This window comes from Labrus mixtus, chromosome 17, assembly GCF_963584025.1.
Source record: "Labrus mixtus chromosome 17, fLabMix1.1, whole genome shotgun sequence".
Classification (NCBI taxonomy): domain Eukaryota; kingdom Metazoa; phylum Chordata; class Actinopteri; order Labriformes; family Labridae; genus Labrus; species Labrus mixtus.
The window spans coordinates 5,560,023-5,573,715 of NC_083628.1; the positions used below are offsets into that span (position 1 = coordinate 5,560,023).

Below are 13,693 nucleotides of genomic sequence, written 5' to 3' on the forward strand. Positions count from 1 at the left end.
ATCTAACAGAGACATGTCGCTAGAAAAGCGTTGCCAGCAAAACCATTGTTTCCCTGTGGGACAGCACGCTATGGGCGCTCTTCTCTGCTGCTGCGTGACGCTTTTAGCTCGCAGTTTTGGGGCACATAAAATTAACTTTTCAGCTCAAAACGCGGAGTCCCAGCGCTTGTCAATATCAACTTTTGGCAATCAAACAACCGTTTTTCCCACTAGAGCTGGGTATTGTCCACAACCTCACAATTCAAGTCGATTTCAATTCTTTGGGTCACGATTCGATGTGATATCAATTCCATTCAATATTGATCAATATGCTTCGATATCGATTGAATGAAACGCAAAGATGACAGAAATACCCAGATAACTAATACTAGTACCAGCTGTTTGTCCCCAAGATGCAATCAGACGTTTTAGGAGGGGCTGCTTTCAAGTTATGGTCCCCATACAGAGTTAGTAATATAAGCATAAAGCTGTTAGATTGGCTTAAGGTCTCAGTCCATACAGGTATTTGAAAGGACAAAAAAAGTAACTGAACATTCTGTCTTTCTTTTTTTTCTCCATTTTGTAGGAACTGGTTAACCAGAAGGTCAATGTGTTCTTGTTGCAAATGAATGTTTTGTACAGATTGGTTATGCAAGATGAGTTTTAAAAAGATATGAAAATGTCCTTGAGCTGTGCCACTGTGCTGTTAAATCCCTAAAAACTCCATCTTAACACTCATGTCATTAACAGACTTTTATGCATCATCATGCCCACACACTTCCACAAGCACTGGACCTTGTAAACTCGAACACTCAACCTCCCATTTCATCCTTTTATCCTTTTTTCTTTTTTTTTTTTCCTCCTCCTCGTCTTAAGGGGGACGGAGTCACTTAGACATTTGGGCTTAAAAAGCCCTACACCTCCACCTCTGCTCCCTAATCCCTCCATTAGCTAAATTGGCATTCAGTCCACATTGACCCTGGAGATTTCTGCTTGGGTTCTGCTTTCATCGGAATTGGACACACACACACACACACACACACAAACTAAATTGCTCCTTTTTTCCGCGGACATGATCGTCTCAGGTGTAAAACGCTTTCCAGAGGCGCAGGAATCGAGGTTCCTGTAAGCACTTTTTTTTTTTACCTCCCCCCCTCCTTCTGCAGCTTTAGTTCTAAACTGGTGTGAAAGTTTGGTAATTGAATTGCAGAGGAAGGCGAGATTGCTCCCTCTTTCTAATGTCAGCAATCCAATTGGAGTTCAAGTTGCGCTGTATATCTGCCATTGATCGGGCTCCAGCTGGGGTATGGGCTGTGATAATAAATGATGTTAAGGTGAGAAAAACAATAAGAAAAAAAAAGAAAAAAAAAAGGTGTGCAATAAAACGGCTGAAATGAAATTATGGATTTTTATTTGTGATTTCATTTATTTTGAATTTCAGCTGCTCTCTATGAATATGAGTTTGGTTATTTTTTGTAAATTATATTTGTGGTCTTTCTGTTATCTTTACCCTTGTGGTTATAGCTTATATGTTATATCTCTATGCATATATTCTGTATAGGTTCAATTGTAATCTCAAAACCCAGGTGGCTGTGGCTCAGTGGTAGAGTCGGACGTCTCTCAACCAGAAGGTCGAGGGTTCAATCCCCAGCTACATGTCCGTGGGCAGGACATTTAGGCCCAAGATGCTCCAGCTGCTTTTTTGGCAGCGTATGAATGGGATTATTTTATACTGATGGGTGTGAATGTGAAGTGTGACATGCAGTGTAAAAGTGCTTTAAGTAGTCAGAGGACAAGAAAAGCGCTATACAAGCTCAAGTCCATTTACCATTTACCACCCCGACTCCCGCTCCCTGGGTATTCATAAAGTATTTCTGATTCTGATTCTGATTCTATCTCTAAATCTGCTCTTTTTCTTTTCTTCCCAGGGGATGCTCAGTTCAGTGAAGCGGTGGGTTATCCTATGGTGCAACAATGGAGAGTGCGCAGCAATCTGTACAAAGTCAAACTCAGCTCCATCACCTTATCCACAGGTCAGTGACAGATTTTTTTTTTTAAACTAGAGGTCATTTAATTACATCAAAAAGCGCCAAAACTTATAATTAAAACTCCCACAGTGGCCAAGAGGCTTGTCGTGGTGCGTTTACTGACTTCTGGCGGCCAGCATGTCTTTTATTTTCAGCATGATTTTCTTCCCATTGTAAGTTCATCTATCGGTCACGACAAAGAGACGTCTGCAGCAACAATTTAGAGGAATCTCGAGACAAAGAGAGCTCATGAACTCCCAGGAAAATAAATATTGGAGAGACCGGATAGTGGATTTACTCAATGCTTCTCTTCTGTGTAAAAACTGTAACGTCTCACTTCATCTCCTCCCAGGCTTCTCTAAGGTGCTGAAGACGCTGTCAGCGGAGAGCACGCGCGAGGAGCTCCTGGCTTTCCTCCAGCAGTACGGCAGCCACTACGTTTCCGAGGCCCTGTACGGCTCCGAGCTCAGCTGCAGCATCTACTTCCCCAGCAAGAAGGCGCAGCAGCAGCTCTGGCTGCAGTACCAGAAAGGTGAGCCCCGCTGACAGACGGCGAGGAAAGCCAGAAATGCAAAATTCTTGAGGCATTGATCAAGAGGTGAAGGTGGGTGAGAGGGGGGGGGGGGGGTCTGTCAAAGGCAGAGAGCTTTTTGTAACTTCTTGTTTTTTAACACATATTTTAGTCCATATTTGTTTTTTTTTACAACTGAGAAATATAAATGTATCTAAAAGTGTTCTTTCACCATGAACATTGAAACACAGTATGCTCCTGGGCCTGCTTGTTTAAAAGTTGTCCTACAGGATCAAAGCTTTCAGATCAGATAAAATCTTCAAATTATGTTGTGTTCAAAACATCAGATTATGCGATCATGTTATCAAAAGTGTTGGAAAATATCTCCAGTTTACATTTTTTATGGCTTTATTAGAGTGACAGGACAGTGGATAAAGTAGGAAATTGGGCAGATAGAGTGGGGAATGACACCTTGGACAGGAGCCACAGGTTAGATTCGAACCTCTGTACATGGGGCGCATGAGCTGACCACTAGGCCACTGGAACCTCTCATTCAAAACTTTTGAGTTGGATAAATTACTTTAATCCAAATATCATGATTATCCTGATATCATCAGGTGGCTTGATGCAGACGGGATTACAGGGAGAAATGTGACAAAACTGTTAAACTGGTCACATAAAACATTTTTACAAGGTAATGTATATTTATATATAATGCTGTATGGCTTCAGTTACAGATAGAGGAGATAAAGGACATAAAAAAAGAAAGATTTTGTCCCAATAAAATATCAGACATTGAATATCTAATTTAAATGATCTTTTAGGATCTTTCAGTTTGTGTGGATTTTTGCGCCCCCCTGTGGACAAAGTATGTAGTGTAAAGTTTCCTTTAAGGCACTGGTAAGCCAAACTTGTCACTCTGTAGCTGGTTCAGGTTGAAACAATCCAGGTTTAGAATAATAAGCATAAAAGTGAGCTGGATGATGGAATCCTCTGTAAAAATTTGAAAAAAGATAACCAAATCCAGATTGCAACCCAGGTTTTAAAATAACTGATTGTGGTAAAGGCACACTTATGTGGCAGAGGTTAAGGTGGAAAGGTAAGAAAGAAGAGCCCACCTTAACCTCTCCCACACACACGTGTGCCTGTAACCACTTCAGAGACCATTCCACTACCAAACGGAGGTAATCTGGTCCACTGTTGTTTGTTTCTGTAGTTTGTATAGCTCAACATTACCCGACACACAATGAACATGCCATCTTATATTCATAGTTTTTTACTAATTTAAACCATGTTGATAACTCTATAACTAGATTTCTTCAGGGGTCACACAGAAAACTGAGAAATGTTACAACATTGTAAAAGGTGTTGAGAAAAGACCGACATTCAAAGTGTTTCATAAATCTTTATTGCACTCAGATTATCGATGGTACAAACATTAATAGGACAACACGGAGATGTCTGTGATGTGTTCGACACATGTTTTTTTTTTTTTTTTTGAATTCACAGCCTCCAAAAGGACATTACACTTCAAACACATGGGAGAGTGGTTCATGGAGACACAGCAGTATTGCATTAACATTTAATGGTGTCAAATATTAAACCTTAAAGAAAAAGCATGAGAAGAAACGACATCTTTTGAATGACAGAACGAGGAGATGAGACACACTGTGATGTTCAGCACACCGACACAAGGACACTTGATTTTTCTGGCATTTTCTGCATTTTTCTGTCACTGTTTAAGGTTGAAGATTCTCCAGTTATTGATTACTTCTAGTGGACATTTGGGAAAAGTGTATACAGTGGGGGGACAGTTTTAATGGCAAGGTTGACATGCAGCTGAGTCTATTTTCTCTTAAAGTCGTATTAGTTTTAATGGAAATCTAACGATGAGCAAACTACAAACTAACATGTCCAAATTAAAAAAAAGCACAAGTATGACTGTGACAGACTTCACCTCATAATCTTTATCTCTATGTATCTGTAGAAACATTAAAAACACACATTGTTTGATTATCAGATATGTATATTTGCACGTTGCTGTTTAGTAATAGGGCTCCATGTGCAGAGTTAAGGTCAGCTTTGTGAACTGATTTCATCTTTAAGGCTGAACGGAGTCAGTATGCATTACGCTCTCGTGAGCAAAGCTTGTCTGGAAGATCCGCACGGCCTCAGTGCAGGCGTTTTTATTATTCACAACTTTTATACACACATACATTATCTTACATATACAGTATCAACAAGCGGGTTTCAATGATTAACTTGATTCCCCATATTTCGGCCACTAAATAATTGAATAAAGGAGTGTTTTTATTGATGTACCTGAACTCATCACCTTCTTAATGCTTTATCTTGACTCAAAAAACAACTGAAGTAAAATTAAATACATGCAGATATACATGAATTTAAAGTTATACCACCCTTCTAACTGACTACATCCAAACTAAAGAGAACTCAAATTGTCTGCTGGGGGATAGCAGAACCTGAGGGAGACAAAGAAGCATAGCACCGACATCTCAGTGTAAAAACACAAAAAAACAAAAACAACTTTTGGCGTGGGAATAAACTCATCATGATACCAGAATTTAAACTAAAATATGATACTAGTAAAAACAAACAATATCAACCAAGGCAACAAAATTACAAGTCCTGGGAACCAAGTTTTGGGGGATTGCTTTTTTATAAATTACCTCAAATTGCAGGTAAACTCCTGCATACTGTCTAAGATGCTCCAATATGTCCAATATAATAGTCTCCCGCTGTGAGGAGCATATGTGAACAGCCAGGTCAGGAGAATCTCTGTAGCAGTCCTTCTGAAATAACTTGTATTTTCAGGAGTGTATAAACGGCTTTATTGGTGGAATTTTGACAGTGCTCTTACTTCTGCTTACAGCAGCTTTTAAAAAAAATGTTTTTAAAGCTTTGGTACATTTTTGATAAAATCAATCATTAAAACAAAGTAGAATGTATGGTTTCAAAACATGCGTCTTTGACAAGTATATAAGTATGGAATATTTTGACGATCTTGGGGCTGATGTTGGACTTTAAACGTGCTTTCACTCGAGCAGTGTTAAGTCTGAACACCCGCGCCATTGATCCAGAGGTTGTGTAAGCGCTGAGCTGGCCGTAAGGAAAGAAAGGCATGGAAGAAGTTCTATGGAATAAAACGCCAGGCTTTCAACAAAGTCTGTTCACCTCATTCAAGTTGAGGACTTCCGCTGCCGCCTCTGGGTCAATGATGTCACGGTGCTAGAGCTGTTTAGTTGTATAGCTATAAATGTGTTATGTAGCTAGTTCAAAAAAGGGTAGAGAAAATACAAAACCTTGACATCTCACAGGCCGTACAATTACAAGATCATCCGAAACCTTAAAACTTAAGCTTCTCTCTTCAAAATAGACACAGTTGGACACTAAGAGAGAAAGCTGAAAGGGGATTGTATGACTGAGCAGACAAACTGGAAAAGAATCCTGAGCAGTTAAAAAACGTTTAACTTGCAGATAGAGGTCGAGGCTGGAAAACTTAAAAAGTTAAATGTAAGAAAAGCAAAAAATAACTTTTAACATTGGCTCTGAAATATCCTACAAGCTTATCCACTGCTCTAAAAGGTGATCAACTGCTTACTCAAGGTCTGGCTAATATACTAGCTCGGGCTAGTGTTAAAAAGTACTGGAAAATAATGAACAATGTGTATGTGATCTATAAATCAAACATCAGTAACCTTTCAAAGCATTTGACAACACACGCTTAGTTAACTTAAAATTATAGGCCCCAACAAAAGGTTTTCTTTACATGTCAGTCAAAGCTGGGAGCCCACACAACCCCCGTTAATTACTTATCACGTCCGCTCTATTAACTTAAAATCCTACACTTAATGCTCCCTGAATGTAATTCAATGGATGCTGATACTTTGGTTACTGTTTTCGCCCGTTAGCTAACTGCACAGTAACCCCTTAAAGCTGCCGGCTGCTTTCAGCAGCAACATCAATGTGAGTCTGTGCTACTTCAACCCAACACTAGTAGGAAACAGTGCCGCGTCGACAATAAAGTGCTTCACAGGCCAAAAGCCTTGTTATGATTAACTGTATATGTAAATGCATTTTCATTTTCAGCTCTTTCCTCTCCTTTTTTTTCTTCTCCTGCAAAGCTGAGCCAAATCTGTGGAAGCTACGCATCACAAACAGTCGGCAATAGAGGAAGGAAGTTCATCTGTACTCTGCATTAGCGTCGACATCACCTGCCCCTCTGCGTGTTATTATAATTGCACAGATGCCAGATTTTTGGATGTTACAACTCTGTTTTAAGTGTTTGAACCATTACAATAATAAGGAACACACAGTTTAGGAAGCTGATTTATAAAACTAAAATCCACAAGGCTTTAAACTGAATCTAACTGACTGAAACATTCTTTCTAATAACTCAATGAAAGCTAGAGTGAGAACTGTTTGGATTGAAGCCAAACTAAAGTGACAGATAACAGTGTTCTTCTATCTTTCCCAAACACACACACACACACACACCCCCACCAACCAACACTTACTAAATAAACCTCACGTGCTCATGTGCAGATAGTCTGGATTGTTTCCTTACGAAGTCGAGGAGTGCCTCCTCTGAATGTATGTGAAGACTTTCACACAGTGGTCCCAACAATCTAGCACCAGCAGTTGTCCCTTGTGCGTGGTGGCCACCCCGACAGGGCAGGTCAACCCGTCCTGGATGAGAACTTTGAATCCACCCTCTTTGGGAAACTGCAGGATCTCTTTCCTGCCGCTGTCCGTTACGAGTAAATCCCCGTTTGCGTCCACACACATGCCTGTGATACAGCGGAAGTCCTCCGTCTCTGAGAAGAAATGGCTGAGCTGCTTTCCTAGTTGACCGTCGGTATCAACGGAGCCGATAGAAAAGCCGCCCTCCAGGTGGGGCTCGTTGTGTCTCTTCTCAAAGTTCAGGGCCAGACCCTGGGTGAAATAGACTGTCCCAGCTGCGTCACATGTCACAAACTTTGGCCGCACGGCAGAGCACAGTCGGTTGTAGCTGACCACACCTACGTTGCGGTCCACTGCGAGGCACCACAGCTTTCCACCTTCCACATCCGACACCACAAACTGACCTGAAGGCATGGCAGTGATGCCCCATGGCTTGATCAGCTGATTCTTGTGACAGGCCACACAGTGTCCTTCCATAGTGTAGACTTTGACTGAGTTATCATAGTTGTCTGTGATCCCGATCAGGCCTTGAGGAGTGACAGCAATGGATAAGGGAATCAAATTAGGCAGGTCGGCACCGAGGAAGCTCAGGACAAAGTTGTCGATGCTGCTCGCATTGCGGCGGATTTCACGTTGGAATCCTTTGCGGTTGAAGATCTGGATGCGGTAATTGCCACGGTCGGCCACAAGCACCTCTCCTTGGGGTGTTACACAGATGCTGACGGGTAAATTGAACATGCCGGGTAGAGTTCCCTTGCAGCCCATCTTCTTTACAAACTGGCACACAGGTGGCCCGGTGCTTGACCCAGCTCCTCCAGGTGATCCCCCACCAGCATCCATGGATTTTGACTTAAAGTTGCCCGGTGAGCCACACACATCTACAGCAGCAACCATGTCGATGTCTCTGTAGAGATCCGCTAGAGCCCCTGGTGCACCACCTGTCGCTCCAGCTACACTCTCTACATCGGCCTCAATTGGAAACTCCAACCCACTCTCCTCATCATCTGTACTCGCAGTAAAAGTATTTGTGTTCAAATGGCCCACTTCTACAGGTTTAGAGTGCTCTGTTCTGACCAGCTCTGGCTCTTGCAGGTGGAACATGGTGGGCAACGTGCTCCTCAGATCCAGCTCTTCGTCATCACAGCCTCCTCCTTCGTCCTTTAGCAAAGCTGTATCACTCTGCCTCACCAGCATCGTCAGATAATCGCAGCGAGACACAACTTTTACCTCTGCAATATTAAGGAGATACGTCTGCTCCTCCATGACGTGCCCATTTAACTTTTCCACATCTGCCATGGCGGCAGTGAACGTCCTTCGAGACCTCTTCAGTTCCTCCTGAAGACGTAGCTCGGTCGCAGTGTAGTCCTGCTGCACCGCGTGGTACTTTAATCTCAAGGACTTGGAAATTTTATCAATTGCTGTCTTTTTCTTCTGAATTTCCTCCATGACATCACGCAGGGCCGTCAGCTTGCCGCCTAGCTCTTTGCGCCGCTGTTCAGCAGCCACCCTTATCGGCTCCACTGAATGGCCCTGCTGCAGGTGGCCCTCCCCTTTACAGAGCTCACAGAGAACAGAGGCACAGTCATGGCAGTACTGTCGTGGCAGGCGGTTACAGCAGGATTTGCACATCAGGGCAGCAGCAGCAGCACTGCAGGATGTTGTGCAATCTAGGATCTTCAGCACAGTGAGGTTATCGGCCAGCTGGGAGATGTTGCTCATACGGGAGACTCTGCTGCAGAAGGGGCAGCGTACACCATTTATAGTGTTTGCCAACAGCTTCTCTAAACACTGCCGGCACACTGTGTGACCACACTGCAGCAGTTTGGGTCTCATTTGATCCTGGTTGTAGGTCTCCAGGCATATAGGGCACTCAAGAACCTCCCTCATGAGATCTGGGTCCAGTGGGGGAGGTGCTGCCGCCATTATGGCTCTTTCCTTAACTGAGAAAAAAACGGAAAAGAGATCATGTTATGTGATATTTCACTCAATTGTATGCAACTCTACTATGACTGGAACATATTGTCACAAACTCAAAAGAGGAAAAATGTCTCATGTGCCCTGTGGACATTTTCTAACTGTAGAAGTGTCACACTCAAATAACACAAGAAAGTTTATCACTTATCTATGACTGTGTGACAATAAGGATACAGTCCTCAACACTGCCATAAAAGTTACGTGAGCCTGATAACAACTTATTTGCTAGGTCACATTTGTATATATGTATGGAGCTCGGAATAACTAGCAGAGACAGCTAGCTTCTCTCACTTTCAAAGCAGTCAGTCACAGCCGTGTAGCCGACATTAAGAGGAAAGTTGTTTATTATGTGACCAGTTAACATTGAAACACACTAAAAACCTGTCTGCAGAGAGTGACCAGGTGTGTTGACAAACCAACGCTAGCATTAGCTCTAATTGACCGTCATTACACCCTGTTGCTACAACAAATATGATATAAGTTACCTATAAAAGGCAATGTAGCTTGATTATGAGTGGATATTCACCTGTGAGCCAAGTGGCACAAGCAATATGTGCTAAGAAGGCTAACTAGGTTATGTCTTAGGGCACTGTGTTGCTCTCATGATGGCTGAAAATAAATCGACCTTGCAGCACAGACAACAAACACATTACATAAAACATTTCGCTTATTTTAGACGAATGCATCGTAGGCCTCTCAACTGCACAACAAACGATAACGCTGTCCCTTGATACGACGCGACAATGTTATTATGACACTATCACATGGCTTGTTTTTTTGGTAAATTACAGAAGAAAGATAATGCAGCTCGTCGTAACGATAGTCGTTTTCTATTCCTGCTCCAAAAACGTTACCTTTTCGTCAATGTTAGCTGGTTGGGAGTACAGAGGTTTGGATGGGCGTGCTGTGCTTCTGCTACTGCAGCTGCTAGTGAGAGACTGCAGTGTTGACGACGTCACGTACGCAGAGCCGGGGCTGTGACGTAAGACGCACAGCTCTGAGCCCTGCGCGTGTTTTCATTGGCTTTCGTTCAAGAGCATCAGAATAGAATAGAATAGAATTACTTTATTGATCCCAAACTGGGAAATTGTGGCGTTACAGCAGCAGGTTATCCAAACACACAATATGAGTAAAAAGAAAACCACAATGTTAGCAAATCTAAACATAATATAATATTAAATACAAAGTAAATAAGTACTAAAAAAATATCAGAACTAAGAATGTGAATATATACAACCAGGATTTAACTAAGCATTACTAGTCTTAAATAGGAAGATTAAATATGGAAGATTAAATGTAAATGTGCAAGAACAGAGTCATAAATGGTAGTAAATTAAATATGGAAGATTAAATGTGACAGTATTGACATAAATCAGAATCAGAATCAGAAATACATGTATTAGGATAGAAATGCATCCAAACTAATGATGCAGTTACTTAAAATGCACAATTATTTGACTTTTAACATGAATAACTCCAGATAAATGTAATTAACATTTTTTCGTTGTTCCCAGCCTTTCCATTTCTTACAAAACAAAGAGTCTATCAGGAAATGAGTATTTTATTGATTTTAAATTAGATTTACCTGAGTGAACAAGAAAGCAGACTTCTTCAAAGTTAATATGTCCCACAGAGAGAACCTGAAGTACTGCCTGCAGGCCAATGCTTCTGAAACTATCCAGATGTGGTGACTTGTGTGTAGTTTGAAGTTGTGAGCCAGTAAGCCAGTGTAAGTACAGAAAGAGTCCACTAGATGGCAGTGAGAGTCTTCGAGTAAAAGTCAGCACCTCTGCACAAAAGATGATCAAGATGAAATGGGTCTAAGAAACTGGTTTCTTTTCTCAGGTCAGGTGCTTTCTTTGAAATTATTGATTTATCTTATTTTGATAAGACAATTAGAATATTCGATAAATGTTATTGTAATTTGGCCTTCTTTCTTGTGGGATAACAGCTGTTTAAAATTATTCTTCTAACAAGGTAAAACACAATTTAAGTGGAATGATATTTTGTTAAGTAGAAGTATATAAAATATTTCTGGCACAAGTTGTCACATTATAACTCTGGTACTAAAATAAGTGAAAGACGCTGACAATGTCAAAGTGATTGAATGATTTGTACTCCTCTAACTGATTGATATATCCACAATTAAGCCTGACTGTTTGGAATACATGAATTCTCTAATTTGGCCCAGCTTTACAGAAGAAAAAGGAGGCAAAATAAAGCAGCTGTTTAAACCAACCAAAAACAAACAATGCCCACAGTTAATAAAGCTAACAACATCTGTATTGTAACTTCAATGGAATAGATGTGACGCCTCTGCTGTTGTTGCCTGGGCAACATAACCCTGGCCGGAGGGGATGTGTCCCTAATGAGTAATTAAATTGCAACCCATCTGCAAAGACATTTTAATTAACAAAGACAGTGGAAGATCAATGGCTGGGTAATTTTTTTCCATTTATCTCCTCACTATGTGTGATGACAGGAAAGTGTTGCACAAGCATCACAATTATTCCACAGAGCAAAGAGATGCCATAATTTATCTTCGTCCTCTAACTGTATAAAAAAAAATACTCGTGGTCCAATTAAATTTTTCCTTGAGAAGAAGGGTGCCACTGCTGGTCAAATGGTAGCAGAACTGTACATTGCACAAACAAGAATAAACAGACACACACACACACACACACACACACACACACAAGGAGACAAAGTGCTTTAGTGATCCCAGATGGAAATTATGTTACAGCGGTTTGCTACCAGATTCAAAACAGTCTTTATAGTGAAGACACTTAAATAAAACAAGAAGAAGCTGTAAAGTTCCCAAAGTAAATAAAGATAAATAGGGGGCTAAACAATGTTGTGCAGGAAGAAAGTGCACTTTTTAAAATCCAGCTGACTCTGACAATCACATTACCTCGGCTTGTGTTTTATTTCCCCCATACACTCCCAAGTGCCAAAACCTTTCATGAAACGCATCTGTTTAGGTTGTAAACAAATGTAGTGCGGGGTGAAACGAGTTAAAGCGGGTGAGAGTGAATGGGACCGGCTGGCTGCAGGGGCTGCATATAGTGAAGGCTCATTTTCGGTGCCTGTGTTTCCTCAAGAAGTGCATGTAATTGGGCTCGTGGGCCACCCCTTGAGCCTGTTTACATACTGCACATGAAGTTACCGACCCCCCGCCACCCTCCTCCTCCTCCTCCTTCAGCTGTTTGCCACTGTGTGTGTGTGTGTGTGTGTGTGTGTGTGTGTGTGTGTGTGTGTGTGTGTGTGTGTGTTGCAGAGGCACACGGGGAGGAAGCCACAAAGACATACATAAATAGACGTATGTACAGACTTATTTCTCCCTCGTACACAAACATATACACAGCAGGGTCAGAGCTACGTTTCAGGACAGAGACGTCGTGTCCTCGGTGTTCTCGTCCGGGAATATGAATGTCTCGGTGACCTGAGGTGCCGTTTACATTCCAGAACTGGATATTGCACACACTATAGGATTTGTTTTTTACCTTTTGTTTTTACAAAGCTGATTCCAATTTACTTCAGTTTCGTTTGATAAACAATGTTTGAATCCCACTTACCAGAATCCTTACTGGACTCATGACCCCACTTGTCCCTGAATAATGGCCTCAGCGTATTTGTTTTCCTACGGCAGCGTATTGTTGCTATACAGAATGATTGTTTAGTCTAGCCTACAAGCTTAATCCATTTACATCCATGTTTCCCTCTGATAATTCTGTTTCTAAACTGTTTATTCTTCATATATTGAGTTACATATTCTTCATTTAGGCAAAGTTTCATATAAGCTAAGTGTAAATTGACTTCAAATTTGTCTTTCTCGTCATCCAATGCATATTTTCATCATTACAGACCTTTTAGAATGGGGAAAAAAGGAAATTAGGTGGAGAATATGCAACTTCTTGATCCAGTATGTCGCCCATGAGCACCAGCATTAAACCAAGACAAAGCTGAATACCTCCGCTATTCATTAGCCTCCGCACACCTCCAACCCCTCTCCACTCGGGTTCACACAAAGGAGTTATTAATTCGAAAGCACCATAATTAAGTAGTATTAACCACAAGCGGTGGACAAAACTGTCCTTTGCTCGAGCTGCAATTGCCTGTGTCCTGCATTGTTGTGTTAGCATGCTAAATGTTAGCACACTTTGGTTGACACTTTAGGTGATCTAAATTCACTCAAGTGACATCCAAATAAGCTCTGAGTATGTTATTGTTCTTTTCACTAGTTCTTGACTAAAACAGCTTTATACTGTACCCAAGGCCATCCCGTCCATGTAAACATGATGCAAACTCGGCCCGACAACAGTACAGCTGGTGGAACTCACACTTCTCACTCATTTTAGACAGTCATGACTCAGAGAGACATTTACAGAGGATAAACTTGATTTCTGCTTTATGTATGTGTTGCACATTCTTTCCATGATATATGTAAACATGTATGGAAGGATCAATAAAAAAAACTAAACATTCTGCAGGGTTTGAT

The 13,693-nt window shown here is 41.4% G+C and overlaps 2 protein-coding genes across 2 annotated transcripts in view; one reads left to right on the forward strand and one right to left on the reverse strand.

Moving 5' to 3' along the window:
* LOC132992124 (astrotactin-2-like) overlaps positions 1 to 13,693 on the forward strand; it is a 307,673-nt gene that overhangs the window by 242,688 nt on the left and 51,292 nt on the right. The window contains exons 15-16 of the mRNA XM_061061275.1: positions 1,908 to 2,012; positions 2,359 to 2,538. Coding sequence (XP_060917258.1) covers positions 1,908 to 2,012; positions 2,359 to 2,538 — 285 coding nt within the window. The remainder of the gene's footprint in view (positions 1 to 1,907; positions 2,013 to 2,358; positions 2,539 to 13,693) is intronic.
* Positions 3,910 to 9,178, reverse strand: trim32 (tripartite motif containing 32). Its single transcript, XM_061061279.1, has one exon. It carries the CDS (start codon positions 9,142 to 9,144, stop codon positions 7,102 to 7,104), a length of 2,043 nt encoding a protein of 680 aa, XP_060917262.1. The 5' UTR covers positions 9,145 to 9,178; the 3' UTR covers positions 3,910 to 7,101.